At 35.4% G+C, this 13,327-nt stretch overlaps 1 protein-coding gene across 1 annotated transcript in view; it reads left to right on the top strand.

The window, feature by feature from the left end:
* The window catches only part of MMS22L (MMS22 like, DNA repair protein), a 123,623-nt gene that overhangs the window by 35,362 nt on the left and 74,934 nt on the right, over positions 1-13,327 (top strand). The window contains exons 11-13 of the mRNA XM_056125206.1: positions 1,009-1,128; positions 3,630-3,856; positions 6,164-6,664. Of these exons, the coding sequence (XP_055981181.1) occupies positions 1,009-1,128; positions 3,630-3,856; positions 6,164-6,664 (848 nt within the window). The remainder of the gene's footprint in view (positions 1-1,008; positions 1,129-3,629; positions 3,857-6,163; positions 6,665-13,327) is intronic.

Genomic DNA, 13,327 nt, shown 5'->3' with positions numbered 1-13,327 from the left:
CCAAGTACACTTTTTATAAATGATAATTCCTTTATGTGACCTTGATTTTTTTTTCTCTTCTAAACTGTTTTTTGTATCTTTACTTAAGTATCCCTGCTTCTTCATTTCCTTCCCGGTTCTTCATTTCCTTCCAGTTCTTCATTTCCTTCCCAGGAAACTATTGCTCTGTTTCTATAGCCCTATGGATTATTGCCTCTTTCTGAAATAATTTCTTCTTAATGGATGCTTGTTACTGTTACTGTGTCGGCATATCCAATACTCTCGGTAGCTTGCCGGGCTCTCCGAGAGGGGCGGAGGAATTGAACTCGGGACGTTACTGGGCCCGCTCGAGCAAATCGACGATCAACGGGAGGGCCTTTACCTTTACCTTTACCTAATGGATGCTTATTTCCTTCTGGCTTTTTTGGCCACGAGGTTTTGCTTATATTTTTTCTTTATTTTCCTTGGTTGAAATGGCAGACTCTCAGTTCTGCCCCCTTTTTTCTATCTAGCAGTCTTTTCATTATAGATCTTATCTGGCTTCTCAGTTCTAAAATCCATCATTATGAATGTAACTTCCAAATATATGTGAATAGCTTTGACTCCCCATCCCACCAGGAGTGATCCCTGAGCATAGCCAGGTGTGACCCCAAAACAAAAAAGACAAAGTTGGAACTTTAGCCTCGCTCCTCTTCTCTCTCACCTCCACAAATTCCAGGGAGAGAAGAGGGCCTGAAGGTCAAAACACTCTAATCAACAATGATTTAATCAGTTAGTTCTCTGTCATAAAGCCTTCATAAAACCCTGAAAGTACAGGATCTCTAAAGCAAAATTTTCAAAATATATCTTATGTTTATTTAGATCTTCTAGTTTGAAGATGAAAGTATGATAATATGGGTATTGGGTATGATTCAGTGGGTATGATAATATATTCATTCATATTATTTTTGTAATATTATTTGGTGTAGTATCAGTTGATAATGTTCACTTGCCAGAGATTATTCCCTCATTTTATTTATTTTTTTCTAGGATGGTATACTAGAGGAACAATTGAGAATGCACCTTCAGTGTTGCTTGACACTCTGTGATCTTTGGGAGCCAAACATTGCAATTGTCACTATTCTCTGGGAATATTATAGCAGGAACATGGTAAACAAAATATGAATTTGTTTCAGGAATTTGAAGAATCTGTAGGCGATGTTTCAGAAACTTTTGTTGCTTTCTTATAAATAGTTTAGATGCTGTTTACCTAAAATTTTAATTTTTCAAAGTGGAATCAGTTCGAGAATAATTTTACTTTTCATAACCATTCTCTATAGTGCAATGGCTAGGAAAAGAGTATATTTGGTGTTTCTTCTTTCTTAAGAGAGTAAACAAAGGCAAAATTACACCAGAAAGACATATATGCATATACGTATATATGCATATATATATACACGCATATATATATATATACACACACATATATATATTTAATGCCTTGACATGTTTCTTAACAATTACTGATTACTTGGTATTCATTGAGCAGTTACTGCTGTCCTGATAAAGGTACATAACAGGAGTAGCTTTTAGATTAGCAGATGGAATCTTAGATGCTATAGGAAAAAAGGCCATGGGCCAGAGGAGGAAGCATCTAATCCATTGATAGATATGAAAAAGACTTTATGAGGTCATACTTTTATATTTGGTCTTAAGTATTGCAAGTACAGAATAAAAAGCATCCATGTAAAGGGACAGTATACATAAATGTATGGAGACAAAAAACTATGAGATGACAAGATAAAGATGATCAGGAACGTTGAGAAGGCAGTCTAGGACTAAATCATGAAGGGGTAAATATTCGTGACATAGTGACATCTTAGGTATGTGTTTGAGAATTTTGTTGTTTTGATTTGGGGGCAACTCTTCGTGGTGCTCAGGGCTTTTTCCTGACTCTGGGCTCAGGGATTACTCCTGTCAGGGCTCAGGGGATGCTAGGATTATTAAACCCTGGTTGGTCACGTGCAAGGTCAGCACCCTACCTACTGTACCTTTGCTGTGGCCCCAAAAGAATTTTTTTTAATGAAAGTATAAATCCACTGTGATGGCATGAGCAAATACTATAAGTGATAACTAAACAAGCGTGAAATGGACTTTGAAGAAAAATTTGGAAGATAAAAATTTGAAATGAGGTCTTGGAGCAATAGTATAGCAGGTAGCATGTTTGCCTTGCACGTGGCTGACCCAGGTCCTATCCCTGGTATCCCATATGGACCCCGAGCACCGCCAAGAGTAATTTCTGACTGCAGGGCCAGGAGTAGCTCCTGAGCATCGCTGGGTGTAACCCAAAAAGCAACAACAACAACAACAACAAAATATTGAAATGTTATAAGGAACAGCTTACCCGTTGTGTATAAGAGAAGACTTGAAATATTCTATTACTCAAGATAGAAAGTAGAAATGCAGCACTTGTAAGCACATTAAAATTTCAGGTTTTTATATAAGATTTTTTGGGCATAGGGAAAAAAAAAACCTTTCTCCGAAGCTTATTATCACACTGGCTAAACAAATGGCCCTTTCTAGTTCTGAGACAGAATTGTTCAAGAGTTTTTCCTTACCTGAAAACAGGGAAGATACCAGAATAAGCAGAGAAAGTATTAAAGGAGCACAGGAGCCAACATGAAGGAACTTCCATTTCCCACACTGGGCATATTTGTGTATAAGAGAAGAATGACTACTATGAATTACAACATAAACAGTTTAAACCCCCTACTTGTTGATGTTTTTTTAATTATTTTTTAAAAATAATCTTAATATTCTAAACATTGTAAAGAAAGAAATCATTTTAGAGTGATCAAATATCTGATAAACTAATTCAGAAGAAATGATAGAATTTGAAAAATTGCCATTTTTCTCCTTCATTTGATAATAAAATGAAGGCATCTCAGCAGTGATCAGTGGGTCCTAAAACTGTTGAGTAAGATATTATTGGGGATCATTGAAATAGATTAGCGTAATAATTGGATCTTAGTATAATAAAAGAATGACAGAATGCCTATGTCTCTTGACTATCTGCAGTGGGAGGTGCCAAGTACAGCTAGCTAAATATACTTAAAGATTGTTACCAAAAGGCAGAATTTAATATTGTCTTCCAGATGTAACTACTAATTCAGAAAAAAGATGGGGACAAAATAAGTTACATATATATGTATATATATTAATCTAAATGGAGACAAAAGATGGGATAAAATATTACATACATGTATGTAAAAAAGCTTACCTAATTTATCTATATATAAATGAATAGCGTTCAGTTTCATTAGGGAGATATAAGTAAGTGCAGAATGTGAAAAAAGACAACTGACAAAAATGGTGGAAAGATTATAGAATGAGAGATTCAACAGGCATATGAAACCAAGAGAAAATACAGATCTTGTTTGTTCTAATTTAACTAAACTGTTAAGACATTCTGGGGTCACTCCAGGAATTTAGGTACCCTTTGTGAGTTTGTGCTGTTGATGGGATTTTTGGTTTTGGAGAAAATGTGATAATGGTTTCATAATTTTTATGATTAAGATGACTAAAACTCTTAATGAGCTATTTAGAATTTATTTCTTTCCCTTCTGTTTTCTCTCTCAGAAGCTTATTAATCCTTTGTTTGTTTCTTATAGAATAGTTCTTTTAGTATTTCTTGGCTTCCTTTGAAAGGCCTTACAAATATCAGTAGGTCTTCCTTGTCGATGCTAGAAATGGTGAAGACCTGCTGCCGTGATAAGCAAGACCCTGACCTGTACAACTCCAGCAGCAGCTACACCATTTTTCTCTGCATTTTGGCAAAAGTTGTCAAGAAGGCTATAAAGAACAGTGGACTTCATCCTTGGAAACAAGTCAAAGGAAGGTTTGTGGCTTATCTTAGTATGAATTGTTACCTGATGAGAAGTGTTACTCTTTGCATTTTCTGTTTATTGGTGCTAGAAGCATTTGTGGTCTCTGCATTTTAAGTATAGTCCTTATTATAGGAGAGCAAATTATGGGGCTTTTTGATCCTGCCAGTTTATTATAGTATGGAACAAATCTTGTAGCTATAACTTCTGGAGGGCTCTTATTTCTTATTTATCTCATCAGTACTAAAGATTCAAATTCCAGATATTAATTACAGGGAGATTAGAGACCTCTGGTTTGTCTTGCCAAAACTAACTGCAATGTTATTGTGAAATCCCTTGGAAGCATTTGCTTGAAAAAATTTACAGAACTGTAACACATCTCCAAACCATGCACTGACGGGTAATAGACTAAACCTGTAAAATTTTGTTTCTTTGAGCTCAGCAACTCCACAACCCCCTACTTCCTCTTAGATTTTCATTTGGAAATCAAATGAAATTCATTGAATGAATTCTGGAATTGAATTCTACTACCTTGAATTCATTGAATGAATTCACTAGAAATGAATTCTAGTACCTTGAATTATCTTAGAATATAAATTTTACCATACCACTTTGGGTATGGTAAAAGCAGCTTTTGATCATGTAGTTTATTTCCTTTCTTTTTATGGAGATTTTCTAATTTAATAGTTTATGATTTTTGATCTACCTTCTTTCCCTGCCAGTCTCTCTTATAGCCCTTTCTATGCAGCTATTAAGTACTGTCTAACAGTTGTTCTCTCTTTGTAGTGAGAGCACACTGCAGAGCAGAGTACCTTCTATTCTAACAGCGACATCTCAAGAAATCACTAAATGAAATACCTATTTGAGTACCATAAAGAGTAATTCTTGTAAAGTGTGTTGACACATTTGGGGTTTTAAATTAGAGTATCTATTAATTGTAGACCCTTGTTTAACCTTCAGAAATATATAGCTGAAGACTCTGGCTTCCCCCCCCCCCCCCTTTGTTCTGTTTGCCAGCTTGCCTTTAAATATTAATTTTATGAAAGAACTAGTAGACAGGCGTCTTTTGCTGAAATGAATCATTGGAAACCGTTTAGTCAGTGTAATTACTTGATGAAACTACTTAGTGACAAACATTATAGGGGCATGATAGAAGATATAGAGATAATGAAATATATCTTAATAGATCTTATTAGGAGCTGATCAGTGTTTTTGTTTGGGGGCCAGAGTCAGTGATACTCAGGGTTAATTCCTGGCTCTGCACTCAGGAATTACTCCTAGGAGTGGTGTGGGGGATCATATGGGATGTCAGGGATTGAACCCAGGCCAGCAAGGCAAGTACCCTACCTCTGCACTATCTCTCCAACCCTCATATTAGCTCTTTATTAATGAAATTTTAACTGCTGATACTCTGATTACGTCTATCTTGAAAAAGTTAATTTTAGACATTACAAAATATAGCAATCCATAAGTAGGATGTAGGATGATTTTTAGTTCTAACCCCCAAATCGATGAAAGAATTTCAGTTATTAAAGCGTATAAACACTGTCACTGTCCTCCCGTTTCATTGATTTGCTCGAGCAGGCCGAATAACGTCTCCATTTTCTGAGACTTGTTGTTACTGTGCTTGGCATATTGAATACATCACGGGTAGCTTGCTAGGCTTTGCCGTGTGGGCAAGATACTCTCAGAAGCATTCCAGGCTCTCTGAGAGGGGTGGAGGAATCGAACCCGGCTCAGCCGGGCTGGCTGCATGCAAGGCAAATGCCCTACCGCTGTGCTATTAAAGTGTATAGTATGTTTTTAATGCAAGACTTTATAAGTGGACAGTTTTTTCATCATTTGAACTTGTACCCCTTTTTTTTCTCTTTGCACGTAGAGATATTTCTAGTACCTTGAATTATCTTAGAATATAAATAAAAGAGTCAGTATTCATGAGTAATGGGAAATAGGGCTTAAGGACAATTGTTATATAAGATTGCTGTCAAACTTTTTATAGCGTGAAATTATGTATGCATTCTTATCTTGTCAATTTAAATAACTAGAGCCTAGAATACGAGGAAAAGTCATGTAACAGATGAAAAGAATATTTCTTTCCAAAAAAATCTTAAATTAGTTTGATTTTGCTTAATAGATGCTGTGTTGCACGGTACTCTGTGGGTTACTTTTCCAGTAGGAAAAGTGAAGTTATTATCATGATGAATAATTAGTTAAAAATTTGAAATAATGAGCTGTCATGAGTAATGAATGAGATTTTATTTTAAAAAATGTTTTATGATGTGAGAAACAATTTTACCAGGGCTTTTTTGTTTATGTTGCAGAATATATTCTAAGTTCCATCAAAAAAGAATGGAAGAGCTAACTGAAGTTGGTCTACAGAACTTTTTCAACCTTTTTCTGCTGTTAGCAGCTGTTGCAGAGGTAGAAGATGTCGCAGTTCATGTTTTAGACCTCTTGAATTTCCTCAGACCTGCCTTTATGTCTTCTCCGCTCATTTGGAAGGGTCAGATGGCCTTCCTTTTGATGTATGCTGAAAAAAATCTAGATATTGGTGTTTTGGCTGAGAAATTTTCAGGTGCCTTCCAGGAAAAAGCAAAGGAATTCTTGGTGTTGAAAAGTGATATGGGCCAGAGACACACTCTCTGGACACTACTCTGTATCTACGTTGATGGTGTTCAAGAAGTATTTGAGACAAGCCATTACTTGTATCCTTCCCATGAAAAACTGCTTAATGATGGCTTTAGTATGCTTCTACGAGCCTGTCAAGAATCTCAGCTTAGGACAGTATTGAATTTTCTGCAGGCTGTTCTGGCTCGAATCAGGTATGTTCTTCACCAAGTACTAATTTACTGTCTTGTTTTTTTTGTTGTTGTTTTTGTTTTTTTATTATCACCTATGTTGTTTCTATACTAAAGTTTTCCTGTTAACATACTCACGGAAGCCAAATGTAGAGAGAAGAATTCGTTTTATGATTACAGTGGCATAAATCAGTTTTCAGTATGTTTTTGTTCAAACAGTAGTTCCTGAAAAGAAAGCTTTTGTGAAAACATAAATAGCAGAACTAAACTCAGAGCTGCACTAAGGCTGTCCAGCAATATGTCTCTTGGTCTTCCCTCTCTTTCTGTCTCTCCTAAAAAAATGATTATCCAGAAGTATGTTTAGGATGTTTTATTAAGCAAGACCATAAAATTTCATATCTGCATTGGGGTCTACTGGATGGGCTTTCCTAAAATACATGTGATTTTGCGTCCGTAAGATCCGTAAGGTCTGTAGAACCTAGATTTTTCTAGGAAAAAAGTCATGGTACAAGCTTAGTTTGTTAAGAGCCACATACTTTATACAAATGTGCAGATACACTTAGATCCAAATTTGATTATGAATAAAAACAATGGTTATAACACTTAATGGCATTTAAGACCCTTTCTCTTAGGTTTTGGTTTTGAAGTACATGTTCATAAGAAATTGATGACAACTCCCAGTATTACCAGTCACTGCTATTAAAACCTGTAAAATTTATGTATAGAAACTTACATATAAAATAGGTTGCTTGAGCGGGCCCAGTAACGTCTCCATTGGAGACTTTGTTGTTACTGTGTCTGGCATATAGAATACTCGGTAGCTTGCCGGGCTCTCCGGGAGGGGCGGAGGAATCGAACTCGGGTCGGCCATGTTGCCTGCGTGTAAGGCAAACGCCCTACCCGCTGTGCTATCGCTCCAGCCCTATTTTATACATAAAATAGGTTATGTATAAATAAAGGTAAAAGAAGTTAGGGTATTATTTGAAATCATTTGTTAGAAAACCGAAAAGACTCATTATTTCTTCTACTACCACTTTTACAAAAGTCGTGTTTTCCAAAAGCATTATACTTGACAAAACTTCTAACTTTTTGATACTTATTGCCAGCATTATTTTATTAATTTGCCTTATGCTTACTTATGCTGTCCTTTTTTAAAAAATACTGATTAAATCACAGATTTTTCACTCAAGTTTTTATGTAGTTGTTATTTTACTTTGCATTCTTAGTTTAGATTTTAAAGGTTTAAAGAGTTCTGATCATAATCGTTCCCTTGTCCTCTATTGTAAATCATATTAAAGCGAGATCTAAAATCCTTAAAGTTTTGAATGAATGGATAAGTAATTGAATAAGCAACTTCATTAGTTATTTACTGTGAGTCTTCTACGTGAAGTACAGTTTTTTTGTTTTAGATTGGTAGAATTTTAGCCGATATACTTTTCCAAGTGCCAAATGCATTTTGTTTGTTCAACTTTTAAGTAAATGGTAAACAATATTTCCCTGTGCTTGCTCAGTAGAATTAAAATTTTCCCTATTTCTGGACTGGAGAGCTAGTATAGGGGTTAAGGTAATTTGCCTTGCATGCACTCAACCCTATAATGTAATCTAGCCCCACATTTGCTTCTCCAAGCACTCCCAGGAATGATCCCAGAGCACAGAACAAGGAGTAAGCCTTGAGTTCCTCCCGATATAGCCCAAAAACTAAAAAAAAAAAAAATTCCGTTTCTTCGTGTGTGTGTGTGTGTGTGTGTGTGTGTGTGTGTGTGTGTGTTTTGGGGCCACACCCAGCAATGTTCAGGGATTAGCCAAGGCTCTGTGCTCAGAAATTACGCCTGGCAGTGGTCAGGGGACAATATGGAATGCTGAGGATCAAACCCACGAATCTCTACGTGCAAAGCAGATACCCCACCTGTACTATCTTTACAATCACTGTACTATCGGTTCTGCCTCTCTTATATTTGGGTGAATGTACAAAACAAGAACCAAGAGGGAACTGGTGTAAGCCATTGCGTTGATGATAAATCAGTCCCCCAATTGGTTTTCGGGTCAAGAGTAGAAACTAAAGGGAGATATATGGGCATCTGGGGAGAGGTAGTCATGGAAATAAAGTGGTAGAATTCATACTGCTCTCTTATTTTCACTAGAATGCATCTCTCATTTGGCTTAGTAACTATTGGTTCTTTGGGGGAGTGATGAGTGGGCCACACCTGACTGAATCAGTGCTTACTCCTGGTTCTGCACTCAAGGATCATTCCTGGTGGGCTCGTGGGAGCATATGGAGTGCCGGGGATTCAACATAGGTTGGCTACATGCAGTGTAAGCTCCTTACCTGCTGTACAGTTGCTTAGGTTGTAATTGTTTTGCTTCTTGTATATATATTTTCTTTTTAGCAATGATTTATAGCTGACAAATGCAGTTAATTTAACTTTTTTTGGATGGCGGGGTACACACTCAGCAATGCTCAGGGGATACTCTTGGCTCTGCACTCAGGAACTACTCCTGGAGGTAATTTAGTAACAATTTGGGATACCAGGGATTGAACCCAGGTTGGCTGCAAGCACCCTAACTGCTGTACTATCATTCTAGTCCCTAACTTTTAATATAGAAATTTGGGGACATCTTATTTTGTGAAAATTTTCATTAAAGTGCAAACATAATGTATTTCCCTGGTAAAGGTAAATAAAATAAAAGTTATAAAGTGGCAACTAAAATATTTCTCTCTGAACCTTCTGCTTTTTTATTCTTTTGTTCAGTGGTTCTTATCTAAAAGTGAATTGAGTCCCAGGGGGCATTTGACCATCTGGAGAAGCTTGTATTTTCACACAGGAGGGGGCGGGGAGAGACAGGGTGTGCTACTGGCATCTAGTGGGTAGAAGTTGGGGATGCAGCTGAACTTCCTGCAGAGCACAAGGCTTTCACAAATAAAGAATTATTTGGTCTCTCCTTAGTATGCTGAGTTTGAAAAAATGGTGCTGTAGTACCAGTCCACATAAATCAAATGGTTTCAGATAGACCCTTCTATGTCTGTGCTGCTTACAGGCATAAAGCACAAGATGAGTGATCTTTGTTCTGCAATTATTATTTTTTCACTTATTATTTCCAAGGCTACTTTCCCTGTCAAGAGGCTGAGACTTACCTAATCCTTTTTAATGACCGCTTAATGTTTCATTATATAGATATGCCAAACATTACATAGCCAGTTCCCAAACACCAGGTTTTTTATTGTTTACTGTTTTATGTTGCAGTAAACACATTTTACTACACATCTTTCTCCTACATTCTTTGTGCCCTTATGGAAATAAATCTCTTAGGTTTCTAAGAATGAATTGTGTATGTGCATTTTAAAAGTGTATTGTTATTACCAGATGTCCTAAAAAAATTGTACCTTCTTCCTACTAGTGTATAAGAAGGCATCCTTTCTTTCTATGTACAAATATATATATATATATTTAGAAAAATAAGCATGTTAATATACTTAAAACAATTTTTTAATGTTAATAATTGATTCTTGGAAACTGGAGAATGTGACCTATTCAAAGGTTGAAGAAGATTCAAAAACAAAGTAAAGTATTTTTATTTTGTTTTGGTTCATTACTTTTTAAGTCACCAATTAGTACATTTTTTGACACTTCCAATTTGAAGATTCTTATATTCCTAAGAGATCTACAAACATTTTCATTTGCTGTCATCATTATCATTTTAATTATTTATCTTATAAATATTAGTACTTATTTATCAACCTTGTTACCCTTGTTTATAGATGAATAAATGAAAACAAATGTAGACTTTGTAATTTACATAAAATAACAGCTAAGTTTCAAAACTTAGACTTTAAATCCCTATGTCACACCTACCTTCTTAGATAACCTTTATAATAGTTTAAAATAAACAGAAATAAACATGCTACTACACTTTTTAAAAAAATATAAATGTGGAGATAATTAAATGAAGTAAAACTTTCCTGTTGCTTACCTGAAATTATTACCACATTTCTATATGTATATTTTTCTGGGAGGAAAATAGTTACTTTGAGGGGATACTTGATTTTATTTAAAATTTTTTATTATTGCATTTATAAAATGATTCATAAATTGAAAAAAAATAAACCACTTAAAGGTATTGGAATAATTAAATGACATTTTAAATGTAAAGTGATTTTTTTTTTATTTACCGTTTGGTCATCTAAATTTTCTTATAAAGAAATTTTGCCATAGAGCAGTTTTTATAATAAAGAAATTCTGTACAATTTAAACGTGTTTTAGTAAAAGGGTTTTAGCATCAGCACCAAAGCTATTTTAGGAATGCTTAGAAAGATTGCTTGCTAGTACTTTGTAAGCTGTAATTCATCTCTGTTAATCTATCCCAGTCACTATTCACTGTTGGTCCAGAGGTAGGAATTGAAAGAGGTTAATGAAAATGGTCAGTTATATATGTTGGAGGTAAACTTACTTTTTTATTAAAAGTTTCTTTTAACTAGATCTGGTTTGACTATAGTTTGCTGTCATCTGGAGTAGTGTACAGAGAGTGTATTATTGAATTCAAGACTGATCTATGGTAAAAGGAAATATATTTGTGTTAAATATGTTTTATTTCTTGTACAGTATCTATTTTGGTATAGTTTGATATTAGTTATGTTGGAAAATGAACATCAAATCATGTATAACTTCAATCAAAATGATGGAACAGCTCTAATGAAAGTATTAAGAGTTTGCAGTTACATAAGGTTCTTTACCAGTGCTGTCATATTTTAAGTACCGCTGTTCTTTTAGTTTCTGAAGCTTGCACAGTGCACAGTTCTTCAGTGAAACTCATTGCAGTTTGTAATAGGGAGACCCACTTGAATAATTTGTGCTGTTACATCAGTTTATAGCCACTACCAAGAGGGATGTTGTCAAGATACACACCTGTTTACTTTGTCATTTTTTGGGGGAAGGGTTCCAGGGATCATTCAGGATTGTTATCCTAAGAAGCAGAAAAAAACTGGAGTAAGGCAGGGAGGGAAAACACTAGAAAAGGTCCTTGACTATTTGATCATAGAGAGGTATTGCTGATTTCCTAACCCCAAATCTGAAATTTCATTGAACACCTTTTCGTGGCAGTATTTTTAAAGGCTATAGTATTACTGCTATTAATATTTTAGGCAATTTAGTCATCAGGGCTTCAGTTATACCAGTGATATGAATGAGGGGTGTAGCCATATATCCGAAGCACAAAAGCATCAAAACTGAAAACATGAGATGTAAGTGGCGACCACTGGAACTTTGTCAGATTGAAAGGCGGGGGTGGAGTAGGGATTGGGATGGGGAGAGAATCTGAACACTGGTGGAGGGAGGTTGATACTGGTGGAGGGACTGGTGTTGAATTAATATTTTCCTAAAACATCTATCAGTAACTTTGTAAATCGTGATTCTTTAATTAAAATTTTAAAGTGTATATATATATATTAGTAAGTTTAGAGACATTTTGAATAGCTATTAGAAATTAAAGCATAGGATTCTTTTTGTTTTATTAAGAGCAGGTCTAAATTCCTTGAATTTTTGTCTAGATAGAAAAATATAGGTTACATAGATTGATGATATTTATTCCTAGCTGCATCTCTGACAAGGGGAAGAGTGAAATACTTTACCTTAGCAATCTCTCCTGTTTTCAAATTCAGGTGGGAATAAGATACCAGTCCTTGCATAAATGTGTGTGCAGGATGTGTGAGTGTATGCGTTGAACTGGGTAATAGTTTTATAACCGTATGACAGAGAAATTATAGGTAGGAAGAAACTAAGATTACTGATTAAAAGGAGAAGCAGCTCCCTCTGGGCTGTTAAATAATAACTTCACATGCCACTTTCTGCTAACTGGAGCTGATAGCTCACCAGAGCATTCTTTATTGCTGATTAAGTAGCATTATAAAAATACTGACTTGGTTATGTTAACTAAATGCCTTCGTGTTTAAAACTTCGAATGTCAAATAGTTTTAGCAGTCATCTTTAACATTTCACATTACCTTTCTGGAATCACATTTCTAGTTCTCACTTGCTGTTGAGGTTAATATAAAAGTGGCAGTCCTTCGTTTGTGAACTTAGGTGTAGCCAAAAGCTTTTCTTTAATTATACCCATTCATGCTACTATAGTTAAGGGTCTGTCAGCATTTCCATTATGAACCTCCATTTTCAGGGTTTATAACACAGCTATGAAAATTAGCTCTGGGCAAAAACTTGACATACGAGGCCTCATGAGATTCGCCCTCCTCCCCATCCCTCTTTCTCATTTTTACTGAAGTAAGGGTGAGTGATTTCAAAATGCCTTTTGGCATTGGAAAATATCATTGGGACTTTAAAAAGAAACAATAAATTTTCAGGCTTTGTACCTGTTTGTTCTACAACTTAAGGGTGGTTGTGGACTAATGAATTTAAGCCAAGTGGATATTGATCAACTGACATCCTATTTCATATTTAAAAAGAGCCTAGTTTCAAAGAAGTCTAAAGGCAGTTGAAGCTTACCTAAAATATATTCAATGTTGAAACTAAGAAATAGTTCAAAAGAGAGGAGTGATTGCATTTTTTGATGACCTGTGCTCAAGTACAGCTCCCTAAAATATCGACTCTGTGACTTCCAAATATATTTTGAAAACACATGTTTTTAAATCCTTTTTTTTCTTCTCCCACAAGCATAGAAGGTCATCTGTTTGTTATTCCA

Source organism: Sorex fumeus, unplaced genomic scaffold (genome assembly GCF_029834395.1).
Source record: "Sorex fumeus unplaced genomic scaffold, SorFum_2.1 ptg000054l, whole genome shotgun sequence".
Lineage (NCBI taxonomy): Eukaryota > Metazoa > Chordata > Mammalia > Eulipotyphla > Soricidae > Sorex > Sorex fumeus.
Note: the sequence above shows the minus strand (reverse complement) of the source record. Positions and strands in the feature narration are given on the sequence as shown.